The following is a 17,426-nucleotide window of genomic DNA, read 5'->3' as shown; positions in this document are numbered from 1 at the left end:
GTTTGCCTGTGTTTGTACTAAGAGTAAGATATTGTATTATCTTTAGAGTTCATTTTTTTTTTTTTTGATGTTGTGATTAACATTTGCCAGTGTAATTGTTAGGGCTTGGCATGACTAGCCAATTGATCAGACCAGGACTCTCAAACCTCTCGTCTAGTCGAGGTAAAGGCCGAAGTGGTGTGATGCAGGGCTACAACTTTTTTTTTCCCCCTAGTCATGGACTGCTCAATCACCAGGATCTCATCCAAAGACATTACGGATTGCTACCTACGGCCAACAGATAGCCCCATTGAGGGGCTTCTGCTCTCTACAGGGGAGGGGCAATCGGCATATTCTGATGCCCCGCCAACGGGGTCTAGTGAAATGTGGTTTATTTCTTCAAATAAACATTCTTGGATTTTAGTTTGGTTGTTTTTATTATTTCCTTTCTTAATCATAAAGCTTGGTTTGGTGTTCTTGGTGGATTGTTTTCATTCTCGGCCTTGCAGAAAATAATTGAGTTTTGCAAAAAGGTTGTAGTATTATTGGCTGGACTGTTTTAATTTAGGAAGCCAGTAAGGAAGTGGGGGAGAAAAGGGGAGAGGGAGGGGAAGGGAGCTGTTGTTTTTGTAGAACATATTTAAGTTTTACAAAAGAGAATAGAAAACGAAAACAAATTCGATATAGGTGCTTTTCGTCTCAGGAAGCCAATAGACAGCCTGATCTCGTAACACCAGGAAATTTTTCATTAAAATAATGCTGTACTGTTGTTTTCTTTAGGGCAACACTTATCATTCCATCCAGAAATGTGTGATCATTTTATATTAAATCTTTATTCAAAAGTGACCCCCCACTCTAAATTCTAAAACAGTGTTTTTGTTTAATTTCTTTTTACCACCTACTTTTTTTAGGTTGTTTGCATGTAATCAGTTAAATCTTATTTTTTTTTGGGGGGGGATTAGCAAAGAGTACAAAGCTTTAGTAATGTGTGTAATTGCTAAGTTTTATTGAAGCTATTATATAATATTTCAGTAGTAGGCCTTTTAGTGCTTTCACCTATGTTTTTATTAATTACAAATTTAGATCAGTGGCACTAAATTATAAATTTACTGTCACTAATTGAGAATGTGTTTTATGACTAAATATGTGAGGCTAATCTTGCAAACAATTATTGTCCATACTCTGTCCTAAAGAGAAATGTTGTTTTTTTTTTTTAGTTTTGATAACTCACCAGATTCTTCAACAGGATACGCAAATGAAACCAGAACACCAAACTCCACTTTATCTTTGTAGCCAGGAACAGGGAGAAATGTTCGTCCATCGATTTCCTTTTTATCAACCTACAGATAGAAACATTTGAATGCATAAAAAATTATGAAACAATACAAGAGTTAATTACAATTATCAGTAAAAAAAGGAAAGTATACAGATCCAAAGTAAAATATATTGGGTCACTTAATTCAATCAGTAGTGCAAATATTGGTGGGTACATTAGCTAGTATAAATATTAGTTAAAATATATTTGTTTAGGTAGATCTAGCCTCATTTATAAAGAGGAAAGGTCACAATAAGGTTACAAGGAAAATAAATTGGTTTTTATGAGAATAGAAAGTGATAGTAATCAGGTAGAAATAATTTCAGACATGTTTGATAGAATAGTAACTGGCATCTCTTGTTAGTTCGAAGAAAGTAACCAAGTAGAAACCTGGATTTTAAGTATTAAATGATTAAGTCATGCACTTATAATAGCAATACACACGGACGATAAAAATGCTTTGGATAATTACGGATTTTAAGGGGGTTCTGCTAAAATCATCATATTTTAAAAACCAAAGCAATTTAAGTCCTCAAAATACCACCGTTATGTTCGACAATGAATATACTTTCAAATAAATTAATAAATAATAATGTACATTATATATTTTAAGAGTTTTTTTTTTTGGTAAGATTTTATAACGATCCCCCCCCCCCCCCGGTTTGTAAATGGTCCTACCGCGTTTCTCTTAAGAATTTCGTCATGAAATTTGGAAATTAACTAGAAGAGATATTACTTTTAATAGATTCGGTTGTCCGAAATTCTTTTGATAGTTCATTTTTTTTGTTGTGTTAAAAAGAAAACTTCAATATGACGAGTTTTGAAAATTAAAAAAAAAATTTCTTCGGACACCCACTGTTAAATAAATCAATCCTTTTACTACATTTATCTGTTAAAAATAAAAATGTAACTGGCTTCATCTTGTGGTACGGAGCAATTTAAAATCATGATATCTGGAAAAAAAAAAAAAAAAAAAAAAAAACGCTCTATTTTTAAAAAGTATCTAAAAACGATCTGTAGAAGCGGCAGGAGCAAGCAGCTTTAATATCGCTGATATTACTTTATTGTAAACAAACTTTTTGTTTTTTTATTCCAGAACGAATTAAAAATTTAAAAAAAAAAAAAAAAAATGAAAATCTATATATCTATAAAAGTGAACGTGTCTGTCTGTGTGTCTGTCTGTCTGTGTACATTTCCCTACGCAATAACTCTGTCAATTTTTAGTCTATAGACTCGAAATTTGAAATACCGGGTACTGAGATTTGGGAAAATCGATGTGACGGGTGTCAGCCAGAAATTTGGCTGTTAAGGGGTCAAATTTCAACGATTTGACCTTTAAGAACTCTACCAAACTCCTCCGACAATTTTGGGTCTAGACACTTGAAATTTTAGATATAGGTTCCTTGAACCTGGATCTAACTTAATAAAGTGATTTGAGCCCGAAACTATAAATTTTAAGGGGTCATAATAGGGATCAAAGTTTTAAAAAATTAACCATTTTTTTTGTTTTTTGCACAGCATACACCTCCGATTAAGAGGTCAAGTTCTACGATTTGACCTTTGAGAACTCTACCAAACTCCTCCTACAATTTGGAGTCTAAACACGTGAAATTTTATATATAGGTTCCGTGGACATGGATCTAACTTAATAACTGGATTTGAGCCCCAAACAATAAATGTTAAGGGGTCATAATAAGGGACAAAGTTAAAAAAAAAAAAGACGTTTTTTTTTTTATCAGCATACAACTCCAAACACCCGGGCAACGCCAGGCACCCATGCTAGTATGAATATAAAAAAAATGTTCTTACATATTTAATTGGAGCTCATATTATTAAAACATAGAGCTCGGTTATCAGAATATATCATTTTGAAGCAATCCGGCATTACTTTTGGTCAAATTTTAAAAATATAATTGAAAAACAAATATGTAACGTGCGCACTTTTATCCATTACTTTAGTTTTTAACGGTGAATTAAAGTGTTTTGTTTAAAAAAAAAATAAAAATAAAAAAATAATGTGAAATATTATTTTGCTTCACATGTGCAAGCAGTACCCCCACCACCACACACACTCCAAATATATTTTTTTTGTCTTTCTTTTTTTTTTTTTCAGCGGATTATAATCGAATGGACACTAATCTACCGAATTATATATATATAAAAAAAATACAAAATCAATATTTACATATTTGTAGGAGGTGCTCAGTTTCTAGTTAAGTTCCTATTTACTTGCCTTCCCATGAGGACAGGTAGACACAAGGTCAGTTTTTAATGAGAGGAAAATCCAGCTTCCCAAAAAGGGTCAATCTGGAGAGAAAAAAATAAAAATTGTCTTCATCTTTAAACAAAAAACTTAAGATTCACTAATCCTACTTACTTCAATGTCTGAAATTGCAGAGTTCAAAGTACAACACCAATTTACAAGTCTCACACTTCGGTAAATCAGCTTACGTTCATGCAAACGCACAAATGCTTCAACAACAGCACGGCAGAGTTTCTAAAAAGAAAGAAAAAATTGTTTTATTATTTATTGATTTCATGATTTTTGTTCAGAAATATTTATTACTAGCAGGCCACCCAATCATAAACTATGCTTTAATATTTTCATTTTTGCAGATTTTGTATTTATTATTATAGAGCCAACTCTCTATTGATTATTATATTGTACCAAATATATTATAGTGACTTCAAAAGTTAAATAAAATAATATGACTTGGGTGCCATCAACTAGAATCATAACCAAAACATGTAACTATCCAGTGTTATTCATTACCACCCGAGTTGAGTCCATATGACCTCTGGCCCCGTCAAAGTCACAATGGTCTTCTCTCCAGGATTCTTCCGCGTCGCAGGCCTCGTCTATAGGGTCGATATGCTGGTTTCTGCTGAAAATAATTAGCTTCTTATCCAGGCAAAAGAAGACAAACTCAGATATCTCTATTCTAGGCAATTAATTCAAATGAAATTTACAAAGTGTGATAAATACTTATATACAATTGTTCAGTTTGATTTCATTGACTTTTAAGTCCCAATTAGATTTAGTCTCTCAGTAGTGACGGACGGCAGCGAGATAGGTGTGACGACGATCCCTTGGTCTGATTTTGATTCGCTCAAACTTGGCTCCAACTCTACTCTGAGATTTTTGGCATGAGCATTCGCTTATATTTCGAGGAAAGGGTTGGATTGGGGTAAGCCACCAGGCCAATCATCAGCAGGTACGTAATTTCAGGGGCTGTCCCGATTTCTTACACGGCCCGAGAATCTGTGATTACAGCTCAACTCTGTTCACACGATTAGAGAGGTCAACAATATGAGCCCGGACTGGCCTTGCACTCAGAAGCCAGACGTCCTGGAGTTGGGTTTCACCAGGCCAAAAATGAAATTATATTCCGTTCTAGCTTCAAAATGACATCACTTGTCATTTTACCCAAACAGTAAGAAGTATATGTCTGGCTTACAAAACACAAAAAATCTTTCTCTTCAGCAAGGTTACCCGCCACTGCTCGGGCATGCAATAATGCTTTTTAAAAAAAAAATTTTTTTTATTATATTTTAACCCCAAACAAGGCACATTGCCACTTAGGTGTAGGGGGCTACTATCAGGGTCAACAGCTATTGGGGTACTATGTAGGGAGTTGGGCAGCAAGATGTCAGTTCACATTACACTTGAACTTCTGCATGTCAGTACAGTTGAGGAAGCAGAGACCTGGAATGGAATTCCATAGTCTAGTGGTTCTGGGGGAAAAAAACTACTGGAGTAGAAAGCTCTCTTACATCTAGGTATCTCTACTGTGTAGGGGTAGGATTTAGCTGCCTGTCGGGTTTGTCGAGGGTATTTACATCGTGGGAGCACAAGTGCCTGCAGTTCGTCAAAGCATTCACCATTAAAATACTTGTAGAAAAAGGCAGAGGGACGCAACATTTCATCGATGGGACAGAGGCTGAAGCTTAGATGACAGTTCAGGACCTATCAGATTGGCGACTCTCTTTTGAACCTTGTCTAGGAGTGAGAGACTAGTAGCAGATGCACCAGCCCAAATATGGCAACAATACTCCATACATGGGCGAATGGTGGTATTATAGAGGTACAGGATACTTTCGGGCGTTAGTAGTTTTCTAGCACGGTAGAGAGAGCCTACCTTCTTGGCAGCGGTCCTGGCAATGCTTTCAATGTAATTATTCCAACTCATGTTTTTTGTGAACATTAGGCCAAGGAGTTTGCAAGATATACTTCAGATAAAGAGTTATTGGCCATTGCTATTGGTGGTAGAGAAGGTTTCTTGTAATTATTGAAGGAAACAAGTTTAGTCTTGGCAGCATTGAATGTGACCATCCATTTTTGTCCTACAGATCATCCTCTAGTGTTTCTGCCATTTCTTTAAATATGTGTTCATTTGTTTTCCTGTCGTGACTGCTATAGAGTGTGGTGTCATTAGCATATATACCCATCTCAAAGGCAATTTTGTTGGGGAGGTCATTTATGAATAAAAGGAATAATAGAGGTCCCAGGATAGACTCTTGGGGCACTCCCGCATATGTTTTAGATGTACGACTGTCGAAGACAACCTGGATTTTTCTCTTATGGAAGGATTTAATTATGTTAAGTATTCTTCCAGTGATACCGTATGATCTAATTTCCCTGAGGAGACCATCATGCCATACCCTGTCAAAAGCCTTAGATATATCTAGAGCTACCGCTCCCCCACTTTGTCCAGTGAATTGTATGCATATAAGTTCAGATATTACAGTTATGATGTCTTCTGTGGAACGGGCTTGTCTAAATCCATATTGTTGGTCAGTCAGAAGTTTAGCATCTGTAAGGTGATGGACTAGAGCTTGGTTAATTATGGACTCAAATATTTTGGCGAAAAGTGGGAGGAGGCTAATGGGGCGATAATTCAATGGGTCAGTTCTTTCGCCAGAATTCTTGAAAACTGGTACCACAGAAGCAGTTTTCCAGCTGTCCGGAAAGCAAGATTTATTAAGGCATTTGTTGTAGAGTTTGGAGAGAACTGGAGCTACTTCGGCGGAGCACTTTTTTAATAGCACAGCCGGATGTGATCGGGTCCACATGCTTTTGAAGTGTCAAGGTTTTTTATGATAGCATGCATCTGAGCAGGGGTGATTTTCAGATCGTCTAGCGTGGCATCTGACCGCAAAGGAAAGTCAGGGAGCAGGTGGTTGGAAGGCAAACTGACTGACAAGCAAGTTAGCCTTCTCGGTTGCTGAGCAAACAACCTCGTGATTGGTGGTTAGTGGGGGAATTGTTTATTGCCCATTATTTATTACACTGTTGTAGATTTTCCAGAAGTCACGAGTTCCTAATTTTTGTGCGTCGATGCATTTTTTGGTGGTTTCAGTAAATACTCTCTTAGCTGTCGCTATTTCTTTCTTACAGTTACTTCTAGCTCCTATATACTGTCTGTTTGAGCTGGACTTATGTTGGATAAATCTGTGGTATGCATGCTGCCTTTGAGCAATGGCAGTTGCGCAAGTAGAAGTAAACTATTGGGGAGAGTGGGGCTTGCTATAAGATTTCCGCATGGGAACATGGGCTTCAATTGCTGTTTTGAACCATTCAGTGATCTCATTTGCACACTGGTCAGCAGGAAGAGAAAAAATATTTCCCCATCGGGCATCTCTGATAAGATCCCTGATGGATTCTCAGTCAGCCTTTTTATATCTCGTTGTTTTGAGCAATGGCTCTTCAGTTTTGGCTCTAGAGTTTAGGGCGATTTCAACCATTATCACTGCATGATCAGCGTTCCCAAGAAGGATGTTGGCATTCGTTATACAATCATCAGGAACTGTGGCCAGAAATAGATCTAGAAGTGATGCGTGTTGTTCTTGCTGGTCTGGGAAACGGGTTGGAAACGTAACCATTTGTGATAGGGAGTGAGATATACAGAAGCTATGTGTTGCGCTGCCCACTGCGTCTATGTAAGTAGAGAATCCAAGCCAGTTTTTGTGGTGGACATTAAAGTCACCAAATACATATACTTGTGCGCTAGTGTCGAGGGAGAGTGCTGTATTTATGCTGTCAGAAACTTTGTTTATTATAGTGCAGTCCTGGGTCGAGGGAGAGCGGTAGAGAAAATCAAAGTAACTAATGTTATGTTGTATGTTTAGTCTAAAGCACATGATGTAGACGGATGACTTGGACTGATTTGTTTGCATAGAAACCAATGGGTCTAGAGGCGTGACCGCCTCCGGGAGTGGCAAAGCTCCCTATTGGAGCGAGATTAAGACCCCTGAAACACTGGATAAGACCGAGATTTACTGCTCCCAGAGGTGGTCACACCACATCTATATGAATATCAAAATTTAAAAAAATAATATAGTTAAACGTATAAATGTATGCGCATGCATAGAAGATACATGTTTAGTAGATACTTTTGTCTATGTGGATAATGTTACTATCTGTGGAAAAACCCAAAAAGAGCATGACTATAATCTTCAAAGATTTTATGAGGTTGCTAAACAGTACAACATCATGCTTAATAAAAAAAAAAAGCATCGTTTCAGTCTCAACGATAACATTACTTGGATACACTATCAAAAACAACCAGATATCACCCGACTACGAACGTCTTAAACCTCTACTTGAGATGCCACCGCCTCTAAATCTAAAATCACAAAGACGGATTATTGGGATGTTCTCCTACTACAGCAAATTTATCCAAAAATTTTCAGAGAAAATATTGTCGCTGATACGTTTTCCCCGAATATCTGCTCTTACTTATTCCTTACAAGATCTTCGGGACCTACACTGTAAATTATGCCATCCAGGCATTACCCGACTCTTCCATTTTTGCAAAGAAAGAAACTTTCCTTTCTCCCTCGATCAAATAAAAAGAGTAACTAATTCGTGCTGGTCTTGTCAGTATTTAAAACCCAAATTCTTCACCGGTAACAAGCAATAGTACGATTTCAGCGATTAAACATGGATTTTAAGGGACCACTGCCTACGTCCACACATGGTAACAAATACCTACTTACGATAATCGACGAATACTCGCGTTTTCCTTTTGCATTTCCGTGTAAAGATATGACAAGCTCAACGATCACACAATGCCTGAATCAACTATTTGCGATATTTGGTATGCCCGATATGATTCACACAGATAGTGCGACTGATTTTCTGTCGGAAGAAACGACCAATTACTTACATGGGAAAGGCATTGCGACTTCGAAAACGAGTAGATATCACCCGGAAGGCAATGGTCAAATTGAGAAACTAAACGGCACACTATGGAAGGCCATACAAGTAACCTTACATTCTCGTAAAATGAGACTATCCTGCTGGGAAAATATTCTACCTGATGCTCTACATTCTATTCGATCTTTGCTCTGCACAGCTACGAATGCGACCCCTCATGATAGACTATTTAAGTACAGCCGTAAATCCACTTCTGGTACTTCTATTCCCCTGTGGGCAAAACCAGGCCAAGTATATGTCAGAGATCATATTAGGTCGAGTAAAAATGACCCCCCCCCTCGGTTACACCTGCGACGTTACTGGAGATCAACCCTCATTATGCCCAAGTACGACTACCTTCAGGCATTAAAACTACCGTCAACGTCAGAGATTTGGCTCCCAACACAATTAATGGAGACAACACGTTAGAGAATGGTTGCATGTCACCTGTGAGTAAGCCAGGGAGTGAAAACGAATGTATACAATATCCTGAACACATAGAAGAAAACATCCGTGGGGAACCAGTTGAGAGCGAAATGCCAACCGAGCCGCTGCATGGATCTGGCAGAATACTGAAATTTCCTGAGAAATACAAGGACTTCATTACTAAGTAAGGCACGAAAAAAAAAGTTTAAATTATAGGCAAAAAAAAAAAAAAAAAAGTTAGAGAAAAAAAAATAATGAAAAAAAAAAATAAATAAATAATAAAGAAAAAAATAACTTGAAGGGGAAAGTGTAATATCCCTAACCCCTCATCCCTTGAATGAACTCTTCCGTTAACTATAAATGCTGCGTAATTAACATTTGTGACTTGCTTTCTTTTGTGAATAAAACCTTTACAAAGGTATTCGGCTCTTCGTTTTTCACTACAGAGTGGAAAAAGAAGAATAACAGTATCAGTCATATTTTAAGCAATACAATTTCTGACATCTATCTATATATATAGATAGATAGATACATAGATGTCAGAAATTGTATCGCTTAAAATAAAAGCGAAAATGTGTGTATGTATGTATGTTTGTATGTATGTGGGTTTGTGTGTCCGCTAAAAACTTTCGACAGACACGACGAAAATTCAGAAACTCGGTATCATATTGAAGCCCCATCCTTCACTCGAAAAATATCGAAAAATTGGCCAAAAAGTTCGGGTTTCTTTTCACCCCGAAATCAACAATTTTCGAGGGAGGTGGGGGGGTCAATAAAAAACAGTTCTCTCGTGACGACGACCGGTTCTACGCATGTGTCGGATGACGTCATGACCTGATTTACTTTAAATAGTTGAAAAACTGACTACATTTCATGTACGTCACGTTAGCTCAGTTGGTTAGTGTGTTGGTTTGTTATCTAAACGTTTTGGGTTCGAATCGTGGTGTGAGATGTCTTCTTTTTTTTTCGATTTTTTAAATTCAAATATTTGAACCAGTGTTATTTAAGCCATTTTTCACGTAACTTTCGTTTTTCTGTTTTTTTGTTTTTTTTTTTTACTTCGCTTATCCACCCCCGACCACACACAAAAAAAACCTGGGTACCCACCGATTTTTAAAATTTTAATATCGAAACAGGCTCATTTAAGCCATTTCTTTTTTGTTTTTTCGATTTTTACATTTAACATTGTTCGTTTGCCTTACTTATTTTTTTTTGTTTTTCTTTTTCGATGTTTTGATTACCCCCCCCCCGACCGCTTCTTAAGTTTTAGCGTTGTTTTCTTTTTTTACTTCGCTTATAACAAACAAACCTGGTCATTGATCTCATTTGCTGAATAGCTATTGCTCTACGACTTCCGTGCGCGCACCTGTCAATTTGGTTCTTAAATAAAATCAAACATTTTTCAGTTACTCATTCTGGCTGGCCGATTTTATTTTCAAACTTCGCCTCAGGGCTTCGGGTTCAATCCTACCCCTCCGGTTTCTTTTTTATTTAACACCACACACACCTCCAAACACCCAGGCAACGCCGGGTACCCCCACTAGTCTATATATATATATATATATATATATATATATATATAAGAGCGAAAATGTGTGTGTATTAGTGTATGCACTTTTTCTGTATGTCTGCAAAAGGCTCTGTCAGCTCACTCTTTCTTTAAGCTTTTTATATGCTGTCTAAATCATATCTACGACTTAAGAACAGGGGCTGTGTCTATCTTTAATTTACCTGACTTTTACATGCTATTTTCGAGATATTTTTGATCGTCGTGTGTTGATTTGGGTTTTTCCATGATTTTTCAATTTCTCTGCTTAATTTAACCTTATGCAGAAAATAATGTTTCAAAACTATTTTTTACATATCTGCATCTAGATATATCTTATGATTTTCATGTAAACTCCAATTTTTTTTTCACGTAACGTTCGTTTTTCTGTTTTAGGCTGAAGAGTTTTGTCAATGCTGCGTAGGACTCATCTACCAACTCATATGAGCATAAGGTGTGTCCCAAAAACTGCTAATACACCTACATGAGTCAAACACAAAGGCCCTGTGTAGCACACGCTTCATCTGTGTCACATTGATTTTACCTGCATCTGACAGTTGCTGATACATGTTGAAGGCTCTTCCAGCTAGTTGCAAGAGGATTACTTGCTCCATCCTGTCAACTCCCAAGAGTTAGCAAATCAGGTTCATTCTTTCCAATCAGTTTACAATAAACATTGCTCCGTCATATTCTGGTATGAGTTTTTAGTCAAACCTTCCCTCAGCCATAATGTCAAAATAGCTTGTGTTGGATTTTTCAGTTTCATCATCTACTTCTTCCTCCTCTACTTCTACAATGACAGTCAACACTGAAACAAAGAACACGCAGGGATCTTCCTGACTCAGAAACTGTCTACACTCACTGTTTTATGCCCCCAAGGCTCACACTTATGCAAATGAGTATGGACCCCACTTTCAGTTCAGTTGCATCCACCACCACAATGTTTGTCTATCTACAAACTCTGAATGCTTTTGCTGAGGTTGGAAATGTGACTGTGTTATGCAGAGTTCAACATTTATCTCTCTTTGATTTTTCCAAGAAGGGTTAGTTTAGTTTGAAATTAATTTTAAAGACCGACTCAATTAAAAGCTGTCCTCTGGGTAATCTCTTAACATGGTAAAAAGAAGAGAACTTACTGGATCCATTGTAAAACAGGCTCGGTCCCAGTCCATTGAGCCACCAAGTCTTCGTAACTGATGATAAATCTTATCGCCCTTTCTGAAATAAAATATTAAAAAAAAAAAGAAAAGGACATTATTCAGATGACTATTGTTATCTTGCATAACATTTCAACCAATGAAATCTGATCTTCAGATGAATCTTTTTGCATTTGAACTATGTTTCTCAGAATTTTATGACTAACAGCTTCTGTTTATACAGGTATATAATTCTCTTTAACTAGTTATTTATGAAAAATATTGATCTGTATTCTTAAACAAATTCTATTTCCAATCGATCTTAATATTTCATCCTATAAAATGAGATTATAGAGTAGGTAGAAGGAGCTTACATTCACAGAAATAAAGACCTACTGTTACTCATTAATGTCTAGATAATATTTGATCAGAGATTTTTCATGTATCGATCAGGATTTTATGTCAGATGAATTTTGACTGAAATAGAATCAATATAAGCAATGGACCAAGGTGATGTTAAACCAGCACACTGCTAAGTTGCCAGTAATTGTTGATGGAAAGACCATTGAGAAGGTTGAAAGTTATATCTACTTGGGAAATAAAATTACGAAACATGGAGATCTCCTCTCTGAGATAGAGAGAAGGATAGCATTGAGATGGGCAACTTTTGGGAAAGTGGAAAATATCATGAGAAGCTGAAAAACAAATATATCAATCAAAGGGAAGATCTTCAATGAATAAATGCTACCTGTGATTATCTACGGTACTCAAACATGGGCTCTGACAACTCGCCAAAGTGAAATCTTGGCAGTAGCACAAAGGAAGATGAAGAGGATAATGTTAGGCATCACTACAAGATAGAAAGACAAACATCTGAATCCACCAAAAAACAAGAGTTATTGACATCAATAGTGCCATCAAAACATTCAAACACAAATGGGCCGGGCACGTAACATGACGACAGATGGTCCATCAGGACAACGGAATGGATACCTTGTGAACATAAGCCAAAGAGAAGACCAAAAACGAGATGAAGGGACAACCTGATAAAGCACATGGGTCCCACATGGCAGCAGATAACTTGGGACCGAGATAGATGACTAAAGTCCAGGGAGGGTGATAAAGCCCTTATTGATATTATTGATTGAAACCATGGAACAATTCTAAAACACCAACACAGAATCTTTAAAAGTTGGCAAATAATCTTACATAGATTTTAGTTAATAAATCCTTATACAAATAAAATTATGAAACAACTTTATGATCTTTCAAAATTTTAACAGAATTCAAAAGCATTTAAATTGTTAAATAGAAAGTCATTTAAACTGACTTTAAAATTCTGAGCAAGTCCTCATGAAATAAAATATTAAAATCTGAGTAGATATATAACCTTTATAAACTAACCCAGTAACATTAACTACCCACGCGGAGTCGCAGAAATACCTGGATTAGGACCCAGGCATGGAGCAAACCCTCTCGGTGCTGATAGACCCATGGATCTTCCCAGGTCATCTGTCTAGGAGAAGGAAAACTCTGAAGCTAAACCTAAGAAGAGGGAGGCCTCTCCAGTCTTAGATGACAACCTGGTGACTCAAACAAATTACCAGTTTGCAAACATAAACTGCTTAAGGAGTAGATAGGCTCTGTCTATCTATCGCCCAGCTTCCATACTCCTTCTTTGCCTATTAGCCCGGCGCAGAGGTACTATCACAGGCATTTGACAGAAACACTCAGTGGTAGATCTTGTTTCCTGACTAGGGCAATGAACGCCATCTTCCCCACTCCCGCCACATCCCATCCCTCTAAACTGGGCACTTGGGAGTGCTTGAGTGTCATATATGCCTGTGCAATTAGATTGGGTTGACCTTCATCTGATGGGTTGAGGGTACAGGATTGACAGTTCCTTGCTGCTGTTTCTGACTGGTAATACAGGGGCTCAACTCTTTGGTAGTGCTTAGAGCAGCTGCTCCATCAACAGTTGTATAATATCAGGATGTTTGTAGTGCCATGTTGTGCATGGAAAGGGACCCTGCACTTATTCCTGGTAGGCTTTCCTGAGGCCACAATCCTAGTAGATGGTCTACTTGTGTTGCATGTCTGATATTCTGTATAACCTCTTGTTCAGCTCCCCCTTAACTAAACTGAAACTCTTTATAAAAAAAAAAAAAAAACGATGACAGTACAATCAAAAATTAAGCTTAAACCAGGCTTAGGTTCAAACAAATCCAACTTGCCTCCTCCCTTGAGGCTTGCATTCACGAATATCCGTGGGCTTTAGCTGATGTTGAAGCATTTCTCCTAACAAACACCCCAGATATCTTAGCACTAAGTGAGACTAACCTACACTCCTCCATCCCCTCTAACTACTTTAACATGCCTGGATATCTCCCACTCTGCCGTAAGGACTGAGAGACATATGCACGGACTTGGAGTCTATATTCGAAACACCCTCCCTCTGACTAGAGAAATAAACCAAGAACCAGACGATCAAGTCTTTATGTGCTTTAGCCTTAACATGCAACATAACATTAGCAACTTTTATTTTCTCTACCGTTCTCCCTTAACCCAGTAGGGCAGGTCAATTTGCAACTTTTTCAGAAAATCAACATGGCACTGGTGATGATAGTTGGGATTTGATGTGATAAGAACATATACCAAAAATTAGAGTCCCATCTTGAACAGAAAATTGAGCATTTAATTTTAAAACTCGTGTAGAAAAATGCAGAAAAATCCTTCATTTTCATAGCATTTTTCACAACACTGACTTTAAAATTTCACTATTTTTATAAAAAATCCAATTAAAATTGATTTATATGAAATACATTGAAAGAAAAATAAATACATGAATTATAATTTTAATTATGAATCACAACTAGCAAAATATCTAAACTTTTACTGCATTGATTAAACAAAAATTGTAAAAAAGCTAATTAGCAACTAAGTCTTTTAAATTTCACAATTCAAAAAGATATGTGGAGAAGTATTATACTATATAACAACTTGATACAAGTCACAGAGCCATGTATTTCAATTTTTTATTAGAGGCAATAATATAAACTTATAATAGAACTAAATTGTTCTGTATAATTTCCTTTTGAGGAAGATGAATTTGCTGGCACGATGACTTTGTAATATTGTGTCTATGTTTTGCTTCCTGCGCATATACAACTTTTTGAGAAAAAAATCAATCAAATTTGATCAGTGTGTGGCTGCAAAATTGATAGCAGTAATCTTTTTCATTTTTTTTTTTTTGAGTTGTTCACTATTTCTGGAAAAAACAACACAAAAAAAAACAATTATTTGAAAACATTTATTTTTTATATTTTTGCGATGTTTGGGTAAATTAAGAAAACTAACAAAATTTAATGGATAAATATTTATTTACCTAATGGACAAAATCGTTTGAATGCCCTCTTCTCTCACATCCAATTCATCTGAGTTTATCATCGATACTATATTTTCCGGAAGTAGTGCAAAAGCACTATATTTTGAACAGTTTAAAACAGTGATTTGGATTTCAGTTAACTGTTTTGTTCTCTGAATCATATTAAAATATACTTTTGTTGGTTAAAAAAATATTGTGGCTTATGTTAGCCATCTTCCTTGATTCAAGGGCCCAATTTTCTAAGTTAACTTCTACACAAGAAATGCCAACAGCATACTCAAAAAGTAGCCTCTGGTCTTCACACTTAAATTATTTGTTTCTTCTGCTGTCAAATAATGATGATCGAGAGGGACACTAATTTTTTAGAATTCTACTTGAGGTAAATTTTGATAATTACTAATACAAAGTTTCCCCAAAGGACCAGTAAATGTTGTTAGGCTTTTTGTTGTTCCATCAATTAATTAAAAAATTGCTGAAAATGGCAGTTCTTCTAGTGGAACCTGAAAATTGGAAAATTTGCATGTTTAATAATAGAGCTAGATTACATAATAAATACCAATATATTATTTTATTTTCCACAAAAAGGAACATAATTGCAGATGAATCTATAGCATTAATTTTACCTCCTTGTTAGGAGGACAAGTGCAAATTATGTGCTTTGTTTGATAATTTTCAGTCCTGCACTTTACTGCAAAGTTATCACATCTCAAGACAGAAAGTTTACAGCTACAAGAAGATATATCAGTCTGTCTAGCTGTTCCTTCATTTTTTCACTTTGATTGCTGCAAGAGATTTCCTGTCAATCTGTTTGGCCCTCTTAAAGCAAAATATATTGACCTTCTGTCTTATATAACATTACCTTAACAAGGGCAATTGTGGATTGACTGCTTGTCAAATACTAATTATTTCGTTGTCAATTAACTTAGAAATCTCACTATTTTTTTAAGTGGGGATAACTGTTCTCGAGGAAATAACTAAACTGGATGGCTTGTCGTGAAGTTGGGGGTGCTGTTTCATCCAAATGACAAGGTGGACCAGCACATTTTGTGAATCATGGGTTAAAACTGAATGTCATGCTTTTACTGACATTCTAATCTGAAAAGTAAAATAAATAAATGGATTATAACTGAAGGAAACTGTATTAGGCTATCTTCCAGTTTCATGCGTAAAAAAATAAGCGCTAGTTATAAGAAATAATGAAAATCTTTGTAGAGTTGAATTAGATGTATTGAAGAGAAAGGACTAAACCAAATCAGACGCATAGTAGTGTTTAGTTTAGACATTTTTAGCTGATTTTAGCTCCTCCTTCGATAACATGAATTTATCCATAAATAGATTCATTCTTGATGTAGCTGTGCCATTTTAAACGAACGTTTAGTGTTTAGAGTTTGAAAAACCAGTGCTTGTCCATCTATGTTACTATGCTATTTTAATAATATTTTCAAGTTAAATTTAATTTTTATGAAATTTCTGTTTATTAAATTTTTAGGTGAAAGTACAGAATAGTTACAATGCAACCTCCTTCCCATATTAAGAATGGCTTTCTAAATAAATTTATTTTAGCACAATAATATAGATGCACGAATAATGAAAAACCTTTAAAGGAGTTTCCTTATTTACTTGTATTAATCTTTGTAGGTTATCTGATTTTAAAACTATAATTATAGAAGAAAAACAATTATTCCCTAAAAATAAAAGAAATTAAAATTTGACACTAATTTTCTGCAAAGCATTTTTTTATCAAGTAGAAAAACTTGAAAATTTACGTGGTTATGTTTTGTAAAGAATGTGTAGAATAAAATTGTATGGACTATTTTTTTTTTTTTTTTTTTTGCATTAATATAAAACTGGAGTATTACCATATTTTAATAAAAATTTCAAATTGAATTTGATGTGAAATATTAGGTTGGTGCAAAAATAATGTTTTTTGACGTTCGTTTAAACGTCCAAAAAATGCCATTATTTTTGCACCAACCTAATAGAAAAACAAATTAAAAAAGATAAAACGAATATGTTTACATTTACTGCAGACACTTGAGATATAATAATATATATTTTAAACAAGAATTTTTCATTTTTCCTTTCAAAATAATTAAGCCTAAATCGTAATGTTTTCAAATTAAATAATAAAGAAACGTTAATTTTCAATATCAATAACGAGCGTGTTTTGCGACGGTGAAATCTAAAATGTTTCCACCCAAAAAAAGTTCCTGAAATGAAAAAGCAAACTTTGGTCGCTATTATTTAAAACAAACATAATTTTGACTTTACACTTAATATTTATTTTATTAATTCATTATCCTCACTCAATATTGCAATATTTTGGGACTAATGGGGTATGATCCCACACAGTCGGACGATTCTATTTATAAACGATGCTGCTAAGAACTGACGAATCAAATTAATTCACGTTCTGCTACCAACCAATCAGAAACCAGAAT

At 35.7% G+C, this 17,426-nt stretch overlaps 1 protein-coding gene across 2 annotated transcripts in view; it reads right to left on the bottom strand.

The window, feature by feature from the left end:
• The window catches only part of LOC145241486 (valine--tRNA ligase-like), a 387,131-nt gene that overhangs the window by 218,398 nt on the left and 151,307 nt on the right, over positions 1-17,426 (bottom strand). For both annotated transcript variants that reach the window (XM_080104482.1, XM_080104484.1), the window contains exons 6-8: positions 11,601-11,682; positions 3,672-3,791; positions 1,211-1,319 (exon numbers count right to left, since the gene is read on the bottom strand). In XM_080104482.1, coding sequence (XP_079960608.1) covers positions 1,211-1,319; positions 3,672-3,791; positions 11,601-11,682 — 311 coding nt within the window. The remainder of the gene's footprint in view (positions 1-1,210; positions 1,320-3,671; positions 3,792-11,600; positions 11,683-17,426) is intronic.

The sequence above is a fragment of the Euprymna scolopes genome, chromosome 20, assembly GCF_053919585.1.
Source record: "Euprymna scolopes isolate OS-2025 chromosome 20, ASM5391958v1, whole genome shotgun sequence".
Lineage (NCBI taxonomy): Eukaryota > Metazoa > Mollusca > Cephalopoda > Sepiida > Sepiolidae > Euprymna > Euprymna scolopes.
The sequence above is the reverse complement of the archived record's forward strand: the minus strand, read 5'-3'. Positions and strand labels throughout refer to the sequence as shown.